The following is a 24,655-nucleotide window of genomic DNA, read 5'->3' as shown; positions in this document are numbered from 1 at the left end:
TCTCTATCTCTATCTCTATCTCTATCTCTATCTCTATCTCTCTCTCTCTCTATCTCTCCCCTCTCTCTCTCTCTTTTTAATGTTGATTCAAGTAATCGGATCGAAAGATTTTCTTATCCGCAAGAAACGCGTGTTAAAAAAGAATTTCGAATGTTGACGGCATAACAGGGAAGGGCGCGAAATCCGTACATCAAGGATTGGAACGTTTTATGGGCGTCGAAGCGACGACTGTTTGAAATCTTCTTCAGTAGGTCTTAGATCGTGTAAATCGGACTGTAAATTCTTGGCGTGAGCGTGTCGCAATCGAAGGTCGGAAACCAGGGGATCTTCTTCGGTTCTTCGTTTTATAGTTTCCAATCTCCTCAGCTGTGCGAACGCAGCAGAGCCTGTAACGGCGACGAGGGGGATGTATCGCGGAATTATGGCTTTCTGGAGTATTTCTTTCCGTCTGGAACCAGGTACACGCTTGTAAACAACGCAGTTGTGGCGACACATCTCCTGTTTCAGCGTTTATAAAAACTTCCAAGAATCGTATCGAATCATACGATGAGCATACGCGTATAACACGTACGTTAACCCTTTGTGAGTTTTATAGGGCATACTACTGCCAGGGTCACGTTTATATTCGCGAAAGAAACAAATTTAATTCAACAAACTCGCCCTAAGATTTCGCTCGTATTACGTTAAAAGTAATTAATCTCATTCACAATGGAGAACGTTACATGTTATCTACCGTAGATTTAATTTAGACCTAACCTTCCTTCGTTTACACCCACCTTGATATCACAGAACATACAAATACGAAACGAAGTAAAACGCGAAAGGTTTTCCACACGAAATGCGTCCAGATAATTCACACGAACACCGGACTTGTTAATTTTCCTGAAATACGTTACCTCGGCGATGAAATCATTTTAATCTCAATGATCCAGCCGTCCGGCAAAGGGATGACACGCAGCGAGACGCCCCTTAACGCTAGACTATCGCCTAATGAAACTGAAACTTAACGCGCAACTTACAATTAGATGAAGACGAAGGGACAGTTTGCCAGACTGTCCTCGGGTCTGCTTGTCAGTTTCCATCGCGGCTGTCTCTGTGTCTCTCGAGCCACGTCGTCAGCCAAACGGATTACGACGACGGAAGCTCGTCGGCGGATTCCGCAAACCCTGTAGTTACATCTAACCAGCAAACCCTCGAGGAAATTATTACGCGCCGGAGTAACGCCTCCGCGATCACGGGTCTCGTTTCACCCCGCGAAATTTGCATATCGTTACTGCCCATCATTGTCCGCAATTTTCCCTCTGCGAGTTTAAAAATATTTTAAGAACGGCGAAACTTTCAGGCGTCGTTCGCCCGTTTTTGTTTCACCTCGATGGAACTTTAATCTGGGTGCTTTGTAGAAGATGATTGCGTTCAAATATTTTAGGAAAAAGTGGTTTGAATTTGATTGATTTTTTTTTGTTTTTTTTTTTTTTTGTTATTGGTCATTTCGAACGACAGCAGCTTTTATATGAGTTTATTTATGAGGCGACACGTGCCGTGGATTTCGACGTTTTAATTCATGAAATTGTTCGTACGTTCATTTTTCAGTCGAAAGTGTTTAAAGATAATAATAAATTGTCTCACGTTTAAATCTTTATTGTCGAGCTGCAATATCTCGCTACTACATAACACAGATTTATTACAAATACTTCGTTATAAAGAGTAGATTAAAAATCGCATGGATTTTGTAAACCTCGCCCATGCTGTCTTTAATAATCCAATTAATCGAGACAATTTTACCCAGATTACCGACACAGAATACAGAAAAATTTGGCTATTTCGATCGAACTCGGACTTACATTTTACGATTGGAGCTCGATATCACATTCCCTGGAGGTAGCATCCATCGTTATTTATTATCTCTGGGACTGAATTACTGGACAAATTCAAGTACCTGTTCGTATCTCCCCAAAATTCAAGCACGTGCATCCTCGATTTAAAAAGTACTCCTCATAATAAGTTTTTTAATAACACTCGTAATAACTGGACGAGATAAACATTCAAATGCAAGGCTTCTTACGAATGGAAAATCCTTTTAAGTACCCGTAAGCGAACACTTCGAGCTTCCAGCGATAAGCTGAGCGTAACTCACTCGATTCCTTGAAGCTTTAAAAAAAATGATGTTTTCCTTCCTCTTTCTTTTTTTTTTTTCACGAGAGTTTCGCAGAGTAACTCCGAGTGAAAAAGAACTATAAGATTAAACTCGTGTTTTCCCAGCGTCGAGTGTTAATGCCCTCAGCGAAACGACGTTATAGAATGGTTGACTTCAGAGGTTGGAACTTTACTTTGAACGAGGCTGACTTCGTTACGATTAACTGTTAATAGACTTTTCTTAAAACCGTACCTCCGCCATTATCTCATCTTCCCCGACGTTGAGATCAATCTGGTCCGTACTTGGACGTTTTAACCCGCCGTTCACCCGAGCAGGGGATGATTATTGTCTGGCAATTAAACTCATCTGTTCACGGTATGATTCAGGCTATTTTATGTAAAAAAAGAAAATTTCAAAAAAAAGGGGAAAAAAATGGCACCTTTCGCATTACAAATGATAGAAATTGATGGTTGAGATTGCTTTACAGAAATCTATTCAAGTATCTCGTCACTCATGCCTATTCAATTTTATCAAAGAAGATCGGCTTGCTAGAAATGACTTCACAGTATTATTAACAATGGAGGTGAACTATTCATCAGTGTTCATTTTGTTCCTGTTAAAGGCACAGTAACGCGAGAAATGAAATTTTGTAAATGGCTATGCCACACGTACAGACTGTACTTTCTCCTTCCACCTACAGCTTAATCGCAGAATCCTGATAAAGACACTTCGACCAACACACTTTAACGTGGCTAATCGTAGTACCTCCGTCGAGAGCTAAATTTACGGTCGCCAAAACTGCTTCGGAGGAATTTTCGAGCCGCCCTCGTAGATCCCCTTTCAGTTTCCAGAGCCGACGAAGCGAGCTGGATGACGTCTTCAAGCAAGAAAACCGCATAACGGGTGAGCCACCGGTCTCTGTCCCTGTCCGTTGTCAGTCACACGAGCAGAGATAACAGGGTAATGAGTAATCTCCTTGTGGGACAGCATCAAGCTCGGATTTTTCGATCGTCGAGGCGAATCAACTTTCGCGTCCACAATTCCGGTCTCCTCGAAATATTTTTTACTGCAACGAGCCGTGCGTCAATCCGACGTGGAAACAGCCAGGTGCAATTCTCGTTAGTTCGCGACAAATTGACCTGTCCACCTGAAACGTACGTTTAAATTGGAAAGTAATATTCTGATAATTCAACTCCCCCTGGTAGTCCTCTATTGGATAAATCGAGCTGGCTCGGTGCTGTCGTGGAATTCAAATTGCTTTCCGTCTTTTGAATATAGATTCGTAATAGAGTGGAAATTGTTTATAAAGTTCGCGTTAACTTGGTTTCGGTTGTTCGGTCGCCGGTTGGAAATGGCCGATAAGAAAATAAGGGCGACTCGTAATTAATCCAAACAGCGTTACAGAGAAGTTGTATTTCGCTTAATTTGTTCAAATTAGGGAATATAGATTAGATACTCGAGGTAAGCGTGGATCCACTATTTATATGGCGTAACTTTCGAAAATGCATCTGTCTTCTTCAAGTAGTATTGGAACGTTTCAGTCAGCCTTCTACAGAGTGTCCAAAGTGTGACAGATATTTCAATAACTATCGATGATACGAAAAATTTGTTTACATGTAAATTGCAGGATAGAATGGGCTCCGTATCGCGGCGTAAACGAAATTTTGTTTATATCGTTCGTTTAAAAGATACGATGGTGAAGTTTCGATTTTTAAATGGAACTATATATTTCTTGAAGGATCATGCGATAGTGCTTTCCAAGACGAATTCATTGATCCTTAACGTATTTACTCGATTTTTATTAGTTTTCAAAATAGAACGCTTCGAAATTCACTGATTTTCAGTGGAAAAGTCTCAGTTTGAGTGACCGCGTAAGACCGCTTTTATGACTCGTCGCTCAAATATTTACAACACACAAAACAAGACGATTATTACCATTGTCGAAGGAGTCCAGCTCGGTGGGAAACGTCGAAATAAATAAATCACTGAATTCATTTGCAGTGCCGAGGAAAGAGTTAACTACTCATCTCCGAGCTTTCTTAATTTTCGTATTATAAGTGCTCGGGACAAGGGCGGAAATGAAATCGGAGAATGAGCTCGTAACGTTGGGGGTGGTACCGGCGACGTCGACATTCGGAGTGGTTATTAAATAGCGTAGCTATAAATTGCCGAGCTATTCGGTTTCCGGTTCTACGCCTTCATCGCCACCCCGCCAACCCGAAACTTAGTCAATTTCCAGGGACGTAAACGTTTACATGCGCCGGCGACACGTATTTACGCGCGTACGTGCAAATCCCACGGATATCTCGAATCTCACTTTAATTCTCTCGGCGCGGATACGTCTCGAGTGACTTTCCGCCCTTCCCATTCTATTCTCGCCCTAAGTACGTATTCCGCACTTCATTTTACTGTTCATAATTTCGTCCGAGGTGTCAGCGCTCTCAGCTTCCTATTCGCGTCGGAATTTCAGATTATTTAGCGACGTTAAATTATTTATTTCCTTCGATAGCACATCTCAGATATTCACATAGTTGTTTCGTACTTCGCTTTAGAATTTTTTCCGGGCAACGCTTTCAGGATGTATTTTTTCATTCGAAATAATTAATATACTATAATAGTGATTCCTACATATAAGTAATTTTTATTTAAATGATTTTCGAGTTTGTCGTGGCAATACTATCGATTTAATATGAAGATTTTAATGTGTGTGGAATTTTAGATTATTCAGTAATAGGAAATTCGATAATAAATTTGGAATGTTCACAATTATTGGGTATATAGTATATTATTATAGTATATTATTGTATGAACAAAATTTATCCTACGTTTTCGATTCATTTTTGCATGGATCATCCGCATCATCCACATTGTGGTCATATCATGAATCACAGACGTACTCCAACAACAAACCATTTATACTTTACCTTATTGAAAAGGATTCTTTACCGCTGTTACATACCAACGAAACAATTTATTATTGAAGAATATAAAGAGGTCCCTGAAAAGAACCAACCGAGTCCTCCAATTTTTCCTCGTATTTATTTACTCTACGTTCACAGAGCACCCAAATCTGAACCTACTAAAAATAAATAATCCAACTCGACGGTTTTCTTTCTTGGTAGGGGTTTCAGTGACTATTCCGCAGCATTCGGCGCGGATACAAGAACTTTCCCAGATTGTAAGGCAAGAAAGTTTCCCCCCATCGATGGTAGGGCGGCGCCGAAAGAAGAATAAGAAATTCCGAGGCGTTCCGGGCGTCGAAGTTGCTTGCTTTGTAATTGTACCTAGGGATGGTCGGCGCGATGCCGCGTCTGCTATAAACGAGAAACACTATAGTCGAGTTCCCTTCATGAAAATGACTCTTCCAATCTCGCTGCGCCCGTAGTTTAAGAAAGTTTCGGGCGGTACCTCCGGGCGGACACCTCGCACGATTACCCCTTTGAGCCAACTTCCGTCGAAGCAGAACGTTTAATCAAGTTGACAACTTTCGTAATCACGCTCGTAATACGAGTCGAATCGCTCATAGGCCGAAGTTGAACGAACCTGGCCGGCGTAACCTCGCTGAATAACGATGCAACGATTTCGGGGACGAAGGCGGGCGTAATTCGAAATTTAGTCGTGAAAAAGGAGGCCATCGAACGCCTGGACCCTGTAATTGCAACCCCCCGTGGGGGCCAATCCATCGGCGCATAGCTTCGTTAACATGTTAATTCAATGTGTTTCTAAGCGTTTGACCGAACGATGCTCCTGCACTGACTAGCGTCGCACGTACTTCTCGCACTTATTATACTCGCTGTGGTAATGATATTTGATCAGACTGGGAACAGAATTGAGCTTTTTTCTATATTTACAATTTATTCGTAGGACGTTTAGTTTCAGGGATAAAAATTGAAAACCTAAAAGTCCATTTTCCTACAATTCAATTTTTCCAAAGAACTTCCAACTTTTCAATTTTTATTTTCGAAACTGACCGTTCCACGAATAAACTGTACATGTGAAAAAGTTTCGTCTCGTCGTTCCCTGTAAGCTGATATTTTTTTTTTAAAATTGATTTAACGAGTATCAAAATTTCTCTGAGCCCAATTCTCGAGGGGCTATATATATATGTATATATATGTATATATATGTATATATATAGCCCTTTCCAGTCAGAGGATTAACTTTGTAAAACAACTAAACAATTTCTCCGTAAATAAAATGAAAAGCAATCGTAAAGATTGTAATAAATAAAAACCAAGGATCTAAAGCTCTATTCACCCCGTTCGATTGCCTTTCGAAACGAAGGCATTAACTTGAACAATATTAAATTTTTTTCCGCGAATAACTGAGAACGAGCGAAGTCGAATCCTCGAGCTCGTATTCTTCCCGATATCGAGTATCGATAACCACCGTATGGGCGCTTATACCGCTGATCCGGTCGAGAATCGAAACGAGGTTACGACTAATTTAACTTTACGTCTCTACATTTAAATAACCGATTCGTATTAAGCCAGCGACAAGCGCTGGCGGATTTTATGATATCCATCGCTTAATAACGCGCCGAGACGACCTGCGAGAGTTTTATCCGCGCCGAAACTATTGGCTGCGTGAAACTATAACGGCTTAACATCATGATGAAGCGAAATTGCTTTTTTTTTTTCAAGATCAAACAGCGATTCGTTTAACATTTTCTTGTTCAAAAATGTGTGCAAGACTTTAATTAAAAATTTCATATTTTATCGTTTGTATGCTTTCTCTGAATAGTACTATTACTAGGAAAAAAAAACACAGAATATAAAGTATCGATATTTTTTCTTTTATACGCATCGAACAAAAAGGACGTATGTACATATATGTGCCCTCGACAAATGGGATCAGAGAAACGTTTTTATTCGTTAAATGAAATATTTTCAAAAATATCAGCTTACAGGGGATGATGAGACGAAACTTTTTTATATTTACAGTTTACTCGTAGGATGGTTAGTTTCGAAAATAAAAATTGAAAAGTTAGAAGTTCGTTGGAAAAATTGAATTTCAGGAGAAAGGACTTCTAAGTTTTCAATTTTTATCCCTGAAACTGAACGTCTTACGAATAAACGGTAAATATAAAAACGTTTCGTTTCGTCATTCTCTGTGAGGTGATAATTTTTTTTCAGTTCTACGCCCGTTAGAATTTCCAGAAAAAAATCGTCCCGCAGTGAAAGGATTAATTTTTCAGTCACCACTTCAGAAAGATCCATTAACTATCGCACCTGACTTCTCTGTCATCATGAATTCTTAATTTTCCTCCGTCGTAAGTATCCCCAGGGGATTTTTCGACTTGCATTTTACGCCACGACTTCATTTTTGCCTTTGAATAGTTAAAGCAATCCTCTCCAGAAGTGTGTTGTCGTGTATAAACGACGTAATTGATTTCGGTCAGAATGGCTCCGTCGTCAGCTGATTGGTCTTGGTCGGGAAATTTCGAGAGCGAACGGTGAATTTGGATGTTTAATAATGCAGGGAGAAGGATTCGTTTTGGTTTCAGAATAGATTTTCAATCGGGACATGACAGTTACATTAACGGACTAATCTTCAAGTATATCCTCTTCGGGGAGAAATTATATTTAATACAATAGGTCAGGAGCTTGAAACTACATCATCTTGAAGTTGAATAGAAATCGTGTTGGAAACCTTTCTCAATCGGATATTTCTGCCAGAGTAGCTATAATTCTCTATGAAAGACAGTTTTGATAGAAATAGACATTCTACTATTTCTATTGTATAGAAATTCTACTTTTGGTAGATATGTAATTATAATTAATGACTCATTTAATTGTATATTATTCACATCCTCCGTGCTATTTCTATATTCTTGAATTATCGAACAAATTTAAGATATCGAAAATCATCAGGAAAAGAAAAAGTCGAAAAGTCTTTTCAATAACGTATTTATTTTCCATCGAAAGGAATGTATCGTGGAGTAACTCCACATTTATCCAGTAAAAAATAGCTGAATAATATAAAACGTTAATTCGTTGGTCCTCGTGAATCCCAAAGAAGTATACGATCCTCGATTATAATTTTCATAGATCGTCACGCGCCCGTGCTATCTCCGTAATTTTCAAAATATTCAGTACACAAGGCATGCAGCTGCACACGGCTATTCTGGGCCATCGATCTTTACGACAGTGACGACATTTTACGTGCGCGGGTCCCTCGATTGGGTATTAACTTTTTTATCGTTCGCTGTCTGAGTACGGTCGAGGTTGCATATGATAATACACCGATGATGAAATTTATCGACGGTGGCGATATTGCTGTCGTGCTTTGCCCCTGGCGCATGTGGGTAATGCTGTTAAGTTGGCAATACGGGGAAATCGTGCAATTTTTAGATTGAAAATATCGACTAAATTGAACCCGATAGACTAGAATGGCGTGTACCATTAACCTTTTTTTTTTTTTGGACGGTCTCAGCTTCGAGCTCGAGAATAATAATTTTGATAGTAGCCAATTCTAACGAATTTAATAAAAGAACGATTCCTACTGTTCAATTTGTTTCGATAGTTTCAACAATTATTTATTTATACTTCTACAAGCAATAAACCATAATTAACGATCAAACGAACTTACCTGTACGCGACGTTCGATCTTAATATATAATACTCAAGATCCTCGTTCGAGATGATTACACGTAGTAGTCTTCTGGACTCGACGATTCACAACGTTTGGATGTTTGAAATTTCCCGCGGAGTAAATAACAATTAACGCAAGCTTCCATTATAATTTCTACGATACGCTTAATCGCTGTAGTCGGAACATGGTTCGTAGAAGGAAATTTCCTCGTTTCTCCAGACATTTTTACGCGCCGTACGATTTGAATATCGTTTTTCCAGATTTTTACAAGCTCACCGTAAAAGTGTCGATTCATTCATCCTTTACATGAGAATACAGTCGTAAACCACTGGCGTCGTAAAAGTGTGCTACCATGTCGACGAGCAAACATTGTAAATCTTAAATCGATCTATATTTTAGGCTCTAGGCAAACTTTCTCTTTTCTTATTTTGCAGTGATAGATATACGCATACTACGTACATACGTATATTCTCGGTACATTTTTGTCCTGAAATATAAACTCGAATTATAGTAAATATACCAACAAACAGAATCGCTATGGCGTGTTTTCCAATGTATCGATGCAAAGATGAGCGTAAACTTAGAACATTCTCCAAACGAAACGAAGTTCGGGAGAGTTTTCCGATCACTGTAAAATACACCTTCCCTTCGGTTGGTTCTAAAGTTTCTCAAACTGTGTTTATCTAAAGGTTAGACCCGTACAGTCGATGTTACCTTGGGGGTTACGATACTTTTGCCTTCGCAACGATGATCTCGAGGGAAGCGTTCGCTCTTAGATTTTTAGAGTTGGCTCGTGTTTTAGGAAACCTTGTTTCATATTTTCCTAAAAAGGACTGTACTTTAGTTACTGACAAGAAGGTTAAAACTTGGGAGGTTTTGTCCAATATTTTCTCTTGCTATTGCTACCAATCGACTAACATACGTGGATTTTTATTTCTTATTCTTTATTAACAGCTAATAATTAATAGCTAGAGAATTCTTTATTAATAGCCGACTCCAACGGGTTGGAAGAGTTCGGAGGCAAAATTATCGAGCGGCTCGTGGAAAAATTGGCTTCCGAACGATTGCACAGCGGCTATGCACGTCGGTAACTAAAGTACAGGAATTCCGCAATGCTGCTTAACTTCTGCATTTATATTTCAACAGTTAAACGACCGAACCGGGCGCGCGTGCAGCGCGGCTCCACCGCAATTTTAGAGCCTCGTTAACCTGCATATTTCATAGTTCGTTCGTCTATCGAGCGTGTTTGATTTTTTAAAGCGTAGACCGATATCGATCGCTGGACGCTCGCGTGTCGTTCGTCGTGAAATTATCCAGCGATTAAAGGGTGATAAAAATTCAACGTCGAGGCAGGCGGTGCTCTTCAAAAGGGTAGTTCCACTGGCGAAAGAATAATCCACGAGGGGGTAGTTGAGCTTCGAAATCGTCAATTTTCCTCCTTTAAATTCTCGTACGCTCCCTTAAAAAGATTATCTGAAATATATCCAAGATAGAAAAGAACAGGAACAGAAAAAAAGTATTAGGATCGATATTGATGTATAAATTGACAATTTTCTCTTACTCTGCTTTGGATGTATAGAAGAATTAAATAACACACTACTTGCCTGAAATTGATTATCTAACAGAAATTATTGAAAGAAACAGAAGAAATATTGAGACTGATATTGATACATAAATTATCAATTTTTTCGTTTCAGATGAATAAAAGATACCTCGTTATAAATAACACACTATTATATAATATCACTATAAATAGTAATACATATCACTAATAAATAATACAAATTCTGTACTATTATATACAGTGAATAAATTCGATGAATCTCGTTAATAAATTGGTATTTACACGATCGAGTGTAAAATTTGAAGGAAATATTCAGCTGTGTAAATTCGAATTGGTTAACGTTGCTCGGTTTCTGGACACGTGAAGTCAAAGAAAGGTCGATGAAAAAAGTTCCGAGGCTCGAATACCCCCGTAATTCTCGAATAAGTACCCACAAATGGCGCCTGGTACCCAAGCTCCTCCCAGCAAATCGTGTCAAACCTGTTCAACTTTTGGCCCACTCCAATCGCGCGTCGCGACAGTTGAAGCACTATCGAGGACGGACAAAATGACTGTAACTCGTTAGAACGATTTACCGGCGCCAGGGCCGAGTCCTTTTAATGTTCCATTCGCGGAAGGGGAAAGAATAAACGAACGAATCGTTAACGAATTTTCAACTTCTCTCCACTCCCTGGGGGGAATAGCTATGTATAATTAAATATTATGTATAATTAAATATTATGTATGATTAAATATTAAATGCTGTGCTTGTGTTTCATGGGAATTAGTTACATTTAATTGTACACAATTGGCTGTTATAATATTTGAAGGAGCTTGATTGTCTCTCTATAGGTACGTAAATCAATATGTAGAGGAGGGAACGATAAATGGGCTTAGTAAATTTAATCATTCTCGGCTAAAACGTGATGGGATTGGATATCGTAATCTAGGTTTGTAAAAATTATAAAGTTGTTTGGTTGATTACGTCAATAGTGATACCATGTAAACTGTATGAAATATTCTATATAATTAGTGCCGATTTCATAGAATGACTTAAAATATATCAACGATGCCTTTATTTCGCAATAACCAAAATATTCTATAATCGCAGATCACAACGTGAAAAATCCTGATAGATTCGAAACTCGTTGCCTCGAATGGTCCCGTATGTAAGACCTGAATAAAGATAATTACAAATAAAAAATGAAACTCCGCGATAGCGCCATAGTAACGAAAAAAAAGTACTTTAAATTCACAGAATCATATTTTGACGAACGAAAAATAATGTCAACGAAAGCAGAGCCTCTGAAACTTTCATCAGAAATTCCACTCTTTCGTCTGCATCGGTCCGATAGAATAACAATGTCCTCGCTTCCGGTAGCGCCGCTACCTAGAACGTAAAATAGTCGCCTAGAAAGAGGAACTCCGGAAGCCGGTACCCGGCTGACGTTCATTGAAAAGTTTTTCCAGCGGCCCTTCACGTTGAACGACGTTAGAAAAACAGACGGAGACCGGGTGGAACGCGACATGAAGCCCATTCTCCGTTTTAAAAGGTAGACCCATTAAGCGTATGGTCCTTCACCCTGAAATCTCGACGCAGTTGTTTCGAGCAGGCGCGCTTAGTGGTTCGCACAGTTCCTCGTTCCTCATCCGAGCGACGTTTCTGCGTTTCTCCGCGGCACTCGTAACGGGCCGAGTCAAGCGCAAACGTTTAAACAGCGGAAGAAACGGTAGGTACAGCGAATAATTTCGTCGCTGTTTCGCGCACGACCCTTCCGCCTTTCGAGACCGTTCGCCGGAGGACACGAAAAGAGAATTCAGGATTCGCCTACTCCGTCCGGCAGCTTTCGTCGTCGCGCGACGGAAATGGAAACTAAACGAGACGTGTCGAGAGAGACTTCGATAAATGTTTGACTGAGAGGTTGTGCGAACTGTACACGTTTGGAGGGACCGAGTAGTGGCCATAGAAATTCCACCAGACCTTAAAAATACAGGTTGTGGAATGTGTGGGCACGGTGGAAAGGTGGAAACTGTACTTGGTTGTTTTATTGTAATAAATTGCATTTTCTTCGACGCAAATCGAAACACTAATGCTGAGTGATAGAAGCTTGGCAATGGTTTTAATAATAATATTAATTATTATTATTGTTTAAATCAATCATTGACGGTGGAGTATTAAAATATTTTTAGGTGAAATACTGTACCTCTCTGATTCACTAGTTAAAAATTATATACGTACATATTGTATATTACGAATCATGTATTATATACAGGATGTCCCAGAATTAGTGTAAAAGCTGGAAATATCTTACTGCTTTTAACTTTCAGCGATGCTTCGGTGTTAATTTAGAAAGAATCAGATGGGATGATAAATACACGCGGTACTTATAGAAGGTTCGTATAAAAATTGTTCAGTCAAATGAATGGGTCAGGATTATATTTCTAAATATTTCAAGGCCGTCCATTCTTTTTGTTAAATGAAATTTCAACTTTTACCTCGCCTTAAAATTATCACTTTGCACTTGGCTCCGTTCGATCCATCTTGCTTGGCCTCTCTTTAAAGTGCCCTAAGTAGTTGAATTATGCGTGCAGCGGTGAATTTTCACGCTGGCCTAGGTACTTCAGGGAATGCTGGCAAAGCATGTACGTGTTAAATTATGCTTTCGGTTACAATTTCCTGTGTGACTATGCTTTTGGAGTTCACGGTCCGCAAGAAACGTCGTTTGGAGCATGACCGAAACACGATCACGTTTATGAACGATACATTTTGAGATCGTAGCGCGAAACTTTGTGCAGAATTTATCGCTAGACGTGTCACGTGGTGTACGGATGTTAAATCCGTGGTCACGATCCTTTGCACGCGGGACACGATCAAAGTTCGGTGTCTTGAACAGGTTTGCGGAAAATCGCTGCGGAGTTTCACACGTACGGGTACTTTGATTCGATACATTCGAATCATGTTTAGCTTGCATTTTATCAGAGTATTGGTTCCGCGAAACTTGAGACGAGATAGTGTTAATAACGGTATCAGGTATATTTAGGTTCAATTCTTGTAGACACGTTTGCTATTTTCAGAGTATAGTTCCTTAACCAGATGAAAATCACTTCAAAACAGGTACAATAGAACAAAACGTAATTGTTCTCCCAAAGCTAAGACTCCGGCCATGGTAACAAAGTACTCTCCGAAGACCACTCATTTGGTATTATTAATTAGTTCGATAAGAGCAACAGAGGGTCTTGAAACAAAACGTAAAGAATACAGGTATTGCAAGCACGATTTCAACATCGTTTCTTAAACTTAAACCAAAGTAATTGCACAAAACAAAGATGATCAATGTACTCTCTAACAGTCTCATAACTCTCTCCCGACCAACAAATTTCACAAGGAGAAAAATACAATGTGATAGAAAGACTCGTACGCGATCGTCGATCCATCTCATCGGACCAGACCAACGAAAGGAAAACACGATTCGAGACACTTCGTCTCGCGGAAACGAGACAAGTATTCGAAAATTGATGGACGCCAGTGTTAGGGACACTTATCGTCACGTAGCAGAAACGTCGCTTCCGTAAATCTTCGAGTTCCGTCCTCCCCTTCGGCCGCAAAGTCGTTCGCATACGGGATATGACGAAAGTTTGCCGACTGCGAACCGATTTCGGGACTTGTCACCAGAGTTTACAATATATATTCCCGTCTCTTCGCGTAGTTTCCATCCAATTTCTGTGTACCGTCGCCGCCTCGTATCCACGGGACATGGCCGACACGGCGATCGTCGCACCGTCCTCGTTCCACGTAACGAAATTCAACTGACAGTCACGATCCTGCAAGGTCCTTTCGCGACGGAATCGAATTTCGTGCGATTCCGCCGCGACGATTCCCGAATTATCCAACTTGCCCCCCTCCTGTGCGCCAGTCTCGCCCCCCTTGTAATTTTAACCTCCTCGCGGAACCAGAGAGAAATTGGATGGGAAATATCTGAGACCCGATACCGTTTCAAGGACGTTTCACGGCCGTGGCAAATTTGCACTGCGTTCGGCTTCTTTGTAAAATGAAGCGCGGTACGGTCTTTCTTTCCACGGTTCGGATGTTTCGCGAGATAATAATAGCCGGTTCGGTCGGGTACGTTTAACCACGGTATTCGCCGTCTCGTTGGGTTTCGTGGTGTTAATTCGTCCCTGATTCGAAAAATAATCCTTACGGTGCCGAGGGAAAAGTTCGATTTCATGGGAGGAATTGTGAGAACCAGTGTCGGTGTATTCGCAATTTGTGTGTGGGTTAATTGTTTTCTGGGTTATATTTTACCGTTGGATAGTTTCTTAGTGATTCACTCACCTCGACGCAATTAGTTGTAGCAGCGTACTCCTGGTAAAAAATAAAGTAAATACGTAAGATGAGGAATGGATGAGGTAGAGGTTACTCTATTGGTGTGGTAGAGTGAACTGTTGGTAATATAGTGCACTGTATCGATAAGAGTCGGTAATGTTGATCACTAGGCTGGTAATGCAGAACTTTCCGTTGTCAGTGCAGGTCGCTGTGCTGGTAGTGTAGAACAATAGGTCGACAAACCAGCTTGCTTTTGCTGATAAAGTAGAAACCTCGCTCGGTAACAAGCATCATTTTGCTGGTAATGCAACGCACCCTGTCGATAATGTTATTTCTGGAAAAAGCGAAACACGGACTGTGATTAACTCGTGTATCACTAATTCGAATAACGTTTGATATTATTTAAAAGCTTCACGGTTCGCGAGGAAACAGAAAGTTTGAAGCGTATTCGGAATCCACACTCGAGGAATTATATTTCTACGTCTTAGCGCGGCACAAAACAGCGACTTCTCGTTTCGAGGGAAACGTTTCTGAAACACGTCCCTCTGTAAAATCGTATCGCTGGAACGTTAACGTTCTTCCGCAGTCGCAAAGACGTTCAAAGAAGCTCGGGCAAAGGAGAGCATTTTCGAGGGAAACGAATAAACCGAATGCGTTTAAAATTCCTCTTTGCTAACCGTTAACGAGGACGCTTTATGAAAAGCCCCGCGACGTATACTCGGAGTCAGATTGTTCCACTTTCACTTTGTAGACGCAATAACTATGCACTCGAAATCGCGGCTCGGCCTCGTCGTTTCGTACCGAGTAATAATTGAAACTCTACCGCAGACCTAATATTCGTCAGACAAAGGATAATTCTCTGTTGAATTATTAACGAAGCGGTTTACCTGAAATTAGATAGATTCACGGATTATCTGTTGCCCTTAACGTAAATCGCGTACGTTGTGGCGGACGCTTAATGTTGCAAAGCGAGTTTGCAAATAGTATAGTTTAGCACAAATTCATTAGTTGTCGAATGACGATTTAATTGCTAGTCAAGGGGATTTCTATTGCATGAGAAATGACAATTTGTAGAAGCATGTCTGCTGTAGTTTTGTGTTATTGTTTCTTGTACATTGCTATTCATTGTTATCGAGAAATAATAATAATCGTAGGATTTCACGATTGTTTCGTATAAACTGTAAGTGTTTAACTGCCTTATTCTAGAGAAATTAATATTAGCGTTTGTTACAGTTTATTTTGGAGTAAATTTTATAAATAAATACAGACATAACCTGTATCTATTCATTATTTATAGTCGAATAATGTATTAAATTGAAGAGGATCATAATATTCATAAATATTCAAAACGTCTCGAAGATAAAATGCTTGGAGCGACTACAATTAAAGTCCTAATTCGTGTTCTTATCGTTTCGTGTTCTTATTTGACTCCTTATTGTTGGGTATGGGAGGCGCGGATACTACATAAATAATCTACTGATTAAAATTCATAATCTAGCAAATTCCCCAAAAAAGTCTCCTGTAATCCTCCTCTTACGAAACAATTAATAACACCTGAATCTTCCCAGAATTTATGAATCATTCACGGCACGAGCGCAGAATCTCGCCGCAATTTCGCCCAACGTTTCGCATGGAAGTCGGTTATCGTCGTCTGTAATCCGTTTCAAAGGTCGCGGGCGAATTCTGTCGTGCTTCGCATCCAGGCTCAAACTCTGTGAAAATGATTCGGTGCCTTTGATACAAGTTATTCGCGGCGTGTTTGGCTTAAACCGCGAAACTGGCCAGGAGGACCATGTCTGGCTGTCGAATTCGAATTCAACAGCGGTTCCCAAGCCAAACACTGCAGCCGTTTCGATGCAGCTTCATGCTATTCCGAAAGTGCTTCGGTCGTTTCTAAACGCGCGGTAGCTTTGATCCGATACCGAGTTCTATGTTTATCCGTTTCTAACCATGCCTGCGTGTTCGAAAGAATGTTTTGGAGCTGTGGAAGCTGACCGTACGATTGATCGGAGATAGAATTTTATTAAACTTAAGGGTTCGTTCGAGGTTTTAATTAATAATTCGTTCGTGACGCTGGATTGAGCGAGTATTTTAATGGATAGTTTTATTATAAATGTGGTATGATTGCAGGAGAAAGTTTAAGGATTTAATATGGAGTATTGGAAATACTAACACTATTATACTATTACGTACTCTTCTTATTATTTAGCCTTGAAATTTTGACAGAATTTATGAATCACCTTGTATAGCAAGCGATTGAATTACTGAATGATGTTAAATCTCCATCCTTCGCAGATTCAACAATATTCATTTGTAAAGTGTATCGAACATACAAGATAAGAATTACGTGGTAAAAGTTCCGAGATGAAAGTGTTGCTCTTGTTAACAATTTCACAAAACGAGTGCAATTTGTCGTGTTCGTCGCAATATTTCCTCCGACTCGCTATGTTGTTCGTCGCTTCCTTTTAAAGTGTTTCCAAAACCGTATCTTTGGCATGTTGATCAATAACGCGGAGTACTTCTAGTTTTATTTGCTCGAACAGTAAATACTTCGATACGTTTGAATTTCGAGATAGGTGCACGCGATCCAGCCGAGTGCATACTTATGTAACTATGCGACGCATACTTGGTAAAAGCGATGCACTTTCTGTAGGTTGGAATTTCTTGTTACGTAATCAAATAACGATCATTCATCGCATAGTTTGTCTGTGCTCGTTAATAATTATTCATTTCCGTGCCAAGGTCTAAATTTATATCTGAATCTTTACCTTTGGTATTTCTTTTTCTCTTTTTCTACTGTACATTCGAAATTTGGAAAAATTTCAAAAAAATGGCTGACGCGCATCTTACAGAGAATCGAATATAATAAAATTCGTCGAGCTTCACCTTTATCTTCTACTCTGTACGAACAGATCACTGAAATGTGATAGATGTTCGCGTATTCTCTCGAATTAATAACTTGTAAACCAAATATTTCAAAATATTTCAAGATTTTCGTCTTACGGAAGACGTAGGAAAATGGCGGAAGCAGCGAATCTGTGTGGCGGGGTTAAGCTCCTAGTGACCTCGAACGGACAGTTGAATTGATTCCACTCTAGTCTATTTCCAGTTCCCTTTACGCTTTGCAGCGAATGTTTGTACCGTGAGCGTTGTATTCTCCGGATCCAATAAGATTCTTTCTTCTCTTGCCGAGTAATCCGTAGACAGAATTTATGCGACCTGAAGCACGCTATAGCAAAAATTCTAGATTCGTCCTTCAATTCGACAAGAAATACTCATATAACACCGCTCGTATCATTTTGTATAGTATCTCCTTTTCTGTAGCTATTTACTTCGCTATAGTCACAATTTTTCTTACCTCTTACCTTTGTGCTAGTTCATATACAGGGTGTCCTAAAAATCGGGGAGGAGCCGGAAATGGAAGATAGCTGAGACGATTCTGAACAACAATTTCCTTTGCAAAAATGTCGGATGGGGCTTCGTTAAGGAGATATTAAGAAAAAACTCTGACCAATCAGAGAGCTACCGCGACCGCTCCAACGGTCTACGCGCGCTCTGATTGGTCGGGATTTTCTCTTAATATCTCCTTAACGAAGCCCCATCCGACATTTTTGCAAAGGAAATTGTTGTTCGGAATCGTCTCAGCTATCCCCCATTCCCGGCTCCTCCCCGACTTTTGGGACACCCTTATAATTTTTTGTTAGCCTTATCTCTTCTTTTCTCACTTTAAACGAAATTCACCAACGTCCGAAACGGAAGCATGATTGGTGGAATGCGAAACGCTACAACGCGGACCTCTATTTCCACTTCGCGCGACTTACGTATACATAGTATAAGCGCATCTTTGCGGACGTTATTAGTATCTGTCAAGAGGCAGGACACTCGTGTACGGACGTTATACATGTCGGAACACTTCTCTCGTCGCACGTACATACAGTTATACACATTTCCATGGAACAGTCGCTATCGATTGTCGTGACGTTGGGTGAATCCGAGTATCCGCATACGGGGCATCTGCCACTCCTTTCCCTTGTTTCTTTCTTACTGTAGCGTACTGTATCGGTGTCGCGTCCCGAATGCGGGACGCAGGAAGCCGATACTGCATCGACTAATAATGTTTTTCGCTAAGAAAATTACGCAGAGTGTCGTGCTTCTTATCCAACGACAAAGCGAATCGATTCGATACACCGTGAACGTTATGGAGCAGTGTTTTACAAACTTTTCTGACTGTTCATCTTGAACTACCCTTTGCAGTGGCATGGTCAGAAATTGAAAGAGAACGTTGCAACGAAAAATTGACGGTTTTTACATATTTCGACAGTAATTCTTCTGACAGTAAATCTCCACTTTGAAAGTAATTCTCCAAAAAAGCAGCTCATCGTGCATACAGTACCCACTCGATCCCACAATTTTTGTGTTAAATCTTCCCCGCGTGAAGTTAATTTCGAACAATTTCCCTCGACCATCTTTCCTCCGTAAGTGGAATAGCTCCGTGCCCGAGGGACTGACGAATATTTGTAAGGAAAGACTAATCGTCCGAGTCGATCGCACCTAAGTGCTGCAACAGCCATTAGAGCGAAGAACAAAATTTGATTTCGCGACCTTGTATCGTTTTTCGCCGCATGACTCCGTCCCGCGTCCTGAATCCGCAATAGTCTGGAAACGCCGTTCCACCGTCAGCTGATACAAGTGGCTGTACGTGATCCGGTAACGGAATGCCGCTGGAAAAGTATAATTGAATTAATAAACTACGACGAAATCTGGCGGAGGGAACTTATTTACTCTGGGGTTGGCGCAACGGGCACTGCGGAGCTCGAAGAATAAAAGATTTTATGCAAGCAGCAACGGTTTGTCCGTTGGCCTAAATTTACGAGCTTCTTGATACGGTAGGAGATAAAATTACCCGCGGAACGAGAATTGCCGTGTTCCGTTTACGATCTCTGATTTTTATTTCCCTCTTGCGTTCCGTAAACGTACCGGTCTTTACTGTTCGCTTAAGTAATAGAGTTAGGTTTTGCAGGCAGTAATTAATTCCGAAACGCCCGTTATCTGCGTCACTCTGCCGTGGGGTTGTTACGGTAATGTATTGCTGGCGTTTTCTGTTCGGTGAATATTCCGATTTCCTTTCGGACCGTCCAATTGGAAACTTAAAAACGAAAAGGTAGATTTTATTTCTCGTTGTAACAGCATTCCATTGTTTTCTAGATTCATGGAAGAATATTCAATGGAAGTATTCTCTTGCTGAGAACAGTGTTTTGCTATCGCTTCAGATTCTCTTCGAGAAATCTCTTCTTATGGGTTAAATATATAATTTTGTTACCAAACAGACGTTTTGTTTAATATCGTATACGACCAATCATTAGATAAAGACGACGAAACACTAATGACATTTAAAGAAAACGAACTTTCATAGCAGATGCTTTCCTTGCAATAATTAACTTTGAACATTTCGCAAGTCTATACCCAGTTGATTAAGATATCTCTCAAAACTTCAGCGAGGACTAATATTATATTTCGTTGGAACATCTTGGTACTCTACCCACGAAATTAATTTGACGTATACCTAATTGCTAACCGCGTGTTTACCATGATAATAAATATACCGCTAAAAGCATTCCCTCGGAATTACCAAGGTACACTTTATCAAAGTTTGTTGTGAATAATAGTTTCCAGGGTTCACTCGTCATCTTGTAGCAATATACAGGGTGTGACCGGACAAATAACATTTTTTGCGTTCGACGCTTCGTTTTCGAGAAAATTGAGTTTGAAAGTCGCGTGTAAGTTATCGTACATTCCTCCTACATTTGCCATAAATACATAAACATACATTTGGGGCAAAAGTGGCTGATCAAAAGTACAAAGAATCGTTCTGCCGCCCAAAATACGAAATTACTCTCCGAGTAATAACTTTCTAGTAACAGAATTCGATCAAACAGATCTGTCCGTCGATAACGTAGCACGCTCTGTCGATAATACTCGATAACGCGGATCACTCGGTTGGTAAAGTCACTCTTCGAGTAACCACGCGACAAACGGAAGCCTGTACGTTGAACAATCCTACACAAAGACCCTCGATTCTAAACTCGAGCTACAAATTCATCCAGTTCGAAACTGCCTTACCTTTTTCCATTTTTCTTTGCACACCTGGAGACTTTCGCGCGTCTGTTGAACACGCGAAACGAGGAGGTTAACCGCAGCGCACCGCGGCCGAACAATTTCCACGGATTAAAGTCGCGAATGTACGAGCACGCCGGAAGACAACCACCTTACCGCCTTACTTTGCCTCTGCATAAATCCCCTGCAGGAAACTTTCAACGAAATACACCTTAATTAGCTGGAATATCGTCGCGGCAAGCGCGGGACACGCGGTTGCTTGCAATGACGCTCGCAGTTTTCCGCAGCCGGCATTCCACCTCCCTTCCTCTATTTACTCGCGCCGCGTTCTTTTCTTCGTTTTCCCATAGCACCTAGCGCGGAGGCGTAATCTTTGAAATGAGCCCGCCGGTTTCTCGGAACGGAACACGTCCTACATATCCCAGCATCTCCCAGGAGCCATTGGCGTACCTCTAAAGACGGAACAGGGATTTTTCACTTTTTCGTTGTCGAACGATCTCCACGGGTGCACGTATTGGGTTACCGGGTCAGCCGCATCGTTCTACTCCATTATTATACCGAGAGAGCTGCCGATCGTTCTCCGATGTTGGCTCCTGGCCATTTCGGGATGACGAAGAAATTTCGAAACACCTGTCGTGAATGCTAATTCGGAGAACAGACTAATTGCTGCGAAGGCGGACCGCTCTCCTGAAACGGATAGATTTATTTACTGGCGGGTCGTGCGCCAGGAATTCTGAGTGTAGGTTCCGGAGACCACGGTCTTATATTGATTATACGATTCAATCGGTTGGTTTGGTATTTTATTTAAAATTATTGGGAAGTACAACTCGCGAAGCGTAAATGACTTTCTTGATGGTTCCTTTAGTTTCTTTCTCATTTGTTCGATCAACATCTCTCAAATCTTTTTTTTTTTTTTCAATTACAACATTCGTGTCATTCAGTTTTTATTTCAATCGAGCACATGCCTTGAACTTTTTCCTTATATTACATCAAAAATGTGTATTACGAAAAATGTCTACACGTATCGAAGCTAGTAGAAGTAAGTAATAATAGCCGGACACTCGTCGGTCACATATTTACTACATGAATTTTCAAAATCTATATTCTACAATACGACGAAAAATATTCCATTTTGCATTTACAATCCCATTTTATACGAAGAATCGTCCCTTGTCTGATTAATCGATTCGTCGACAGTAATAAATTAGTCTCTACTCTGTGTACGAATTTATGTAATTATTTATCCAGCTTTCAGAGCAATTTTTTAAATTATTTTTTTATGGCGGGCATTTAAACGTTTTTCAAGATAGCAGGGCAGAGATATTGTACAATTGCAGCGTTTTATTTCCAGCTTTGTTATTTGAGAAGCATTTAAATTTCATTTCAAGCATTGAAATGTGCCTGTTAAACGAATCATCCCACGAAGTACATTGCGATGTAATATTTCAATCATGGGCGGAAAGTAATATTTTATACGGACGATAGGTCGTAATGTACGTCTGTTATTCTGAATTGAAAACTGGGCGTGATATTTCAGGCTCCAATGGCAAAAAATATTGTAAGAGCGATGGTTCGCTTTCGAGATATTTATTCGTCGAACTTTATTGTAGGCGGGATTCTGATGAACGTTTCGGCTGCTGGGACTATTTTATATTTACAATTGATACTGCCAAATATTGTGTTTGATCTCTTCACTCTTTCCAACCGTATTCATTTCTACATGTACTCCAAGTGCAAACAATTAATGTTGTTAGTATCTTAATTGTGTTTGCTTTTTACTCGTTACTTTTTATAGATTGAACCGAGCTGAAAGATATTTTAATAATTGATGACAATGTATTCTGTTTATCTAGAAGAATTTATATATGTGTCAAAATTACTACTATCGATATAATAAAATGAAAATGAAAATTTAATACGTGTTCACAATCATGAAGATATTTTAATAAACAGATTATCTAATTACTCTAAGTAAGTAATTGGTTACGGTTGAAATGAAAAAGTCAATATTTCAGAACCATTCAGACAATTTTAAGAATTCGACATAAATTTTTTCCCTGTAAATCAATTTCTACAAATAAAATTCTTGTACAGTGTCTCTAAATATACACTTAAATTGATCGACGAAATTCCTTAAATTCCTTTCAACAAGTGACATACCTGTACCCTGCACTTGCAGCCCCTCTAAGTAGATTTCGATGGAAAATTCTCGAATTTTATAGACAAATAAACAAATAGCAGCGCGCCCGCTTACACATCGAACAATCCTGACATATGCAATGGATATTTCTGTCAATGGAATAGTATCTTCCTGTGGCTTTCAACGACGAATACATTCGTTAACCAACCATACGAACCGAAATTCGTACCTCGAATTCTCTCGTACCGACACCGAGAACGTTACAGCGAAAAAATCGATCGTCCCGGAGAGAGATCGAGACATTCGCTGCATATTTCCATCATTTTTTTCCAAGCACGACTCCCGATATCGATTTCTCATCACTTTCCCGCGCTCCCGATCGCAACGGTATCTACACCGGCGCTTTGATATCCACAGATGCGATAACGTTACTTTCCATTATCTGTTGCAGAGTTTACGCAACATGATGACAGCCAATACAACGGACGCCTGCGAAACCCGTGATCCCTGCCAGCACGGCGGAATCTGCATTTCCACCGATAGTGGACCCATCTGCGAGTGCAGGTCTGGCGATTATGAGGGCGCCTATTGTGAGAAAGGTGGGTTGTTTTACATGCATCCGGATGCCTTCGTTGTTTGCATACCGTGTACGGGAGAACTTCCACGTTGCGAACGTCCGTCCTTCGCGTTACCGTTCGATCGTGATCTACGTGGATCGAGCTTTCATGCGAATCCTGCCAGCGTGGCCCAGTATTGTCACCTTGATATCTCCGGGACAAAGAAAGTCGGACGGAATTCGGTGAACAAAGAAACCTCTGCACGCTGATATTTTTCACGTAAATGGTAGTTACTTCTCAAGTTTTAATTACATGGCAGAGTTCAAAGGTGCTAATTTAGAGGATGAAAGTAATAATTTTGACGTTCGATCATTCGCCTCATTCTGATGAGTCCAATTTTTGTCAGTCGATCTTTATGTATATAAAATTTGTTTTTGACAGACACGACTTTTCCACGATAGATCGATTAATTTTCAAAACAGAAAGAATTACATATACTGTACGTAGTAGTAATTATATGACTGCAGAACTATGCCGAATAACATTCTGTTTTTGAGACGTATGTTAAAAACATTTCGCGCTGAATGGATCGATTCAGGCGATTAGTAAACACTTGAATAAACACCTATTTGATAATGAAATGTAATTAACGCAATTAACACAATAACTGGGGTGCTGTTCTATACAGATGCACCTGATGCGGATAGTTGGGTTTACAATACTCTCTGAATTATTGATTACAATCAAATATAGGGGTACCTTTAGCCAACTACAATTCGATAGTTTGATTGTTCGCTGCATGCTCGTTCTAATAATTCTCATAAATACAATATACATTTGGAATATAAAAGGTACAGATAATAATAAAATCGTAATACTCGTTTCTAAATGGTTTCGAAATAGTTGAGAATTAAAATATATTCAATAAAAATATATGAAAAATATTTCCATCGCGAAATCCAATAAAGAGAATATTATTGTTTGCTTTGGATCGAATCATATTACATTAATAATTACAAAAGAAAAGTTCGTGTCAATATTGCGTTATTCAGTGAAAATATTTACATTATAAATTAGAATAAAAACAATTTCGCTGTTTGTCATGTATCTTACTCAATTTCAAGTCGTAAACGAAAACTTTCGAATATGCGTACTATTCGATAAAAATGTTTCAAAAAATATTTCCACTAGAGTTTCTACCGGAATTTTTATCAAGAACAATTTCATTTTTGACGAGATTTCAATTCCA

The 24,655-nt window shown here is 39.9% G+C and overlaps 1 protein-coding gene across 5 annotated transcripts in view; it reads left to right on the top strand.

Moving 5' to 3' along the window:
- The window catches only part of LOC128888722 (neurexin-1), a 400,486-nt gene that overhangs the window by 120,327 nt on the left and 255,504 nt on the right, over positions 1–24,655 (top strand). For all 5 annotated transcript variants that reach the window (XM_054145807.1, XM_054145804.1, XM_054145806.1 and 2 more), the window contains exon 3: positions 23,301–23,448. In XM_054145807.1, coding sequence (XP_054001782.1) covers positions 23,301–23,448 — 148 coding nt within the window. The remainder of the gene's footprint in view (positions 1–23,300; positions 23,449–24,655) is intronic.

This window comes from Hylaeus anthracinus, unplaced genomic scaffold, assembly GCF_026225885.1.
Source record: "Hylaeus anthracinus isolate JK02 unplaced genomic scaffold, UHH_iyHylAnth1.0_haploid 11994, whole genome shotgun sequence".
Lineage (NCBI taxonomy): Eukaryota > Metazoa > Arthropoda > Insecta > Hymenoptera > Colletidae > Hylaeus > Hylaeus anthracinus.
Note: the sequence above shows the minus strand (reverse complement) of the source record. Positions and strands in the feature narration are given on the sequence as shown.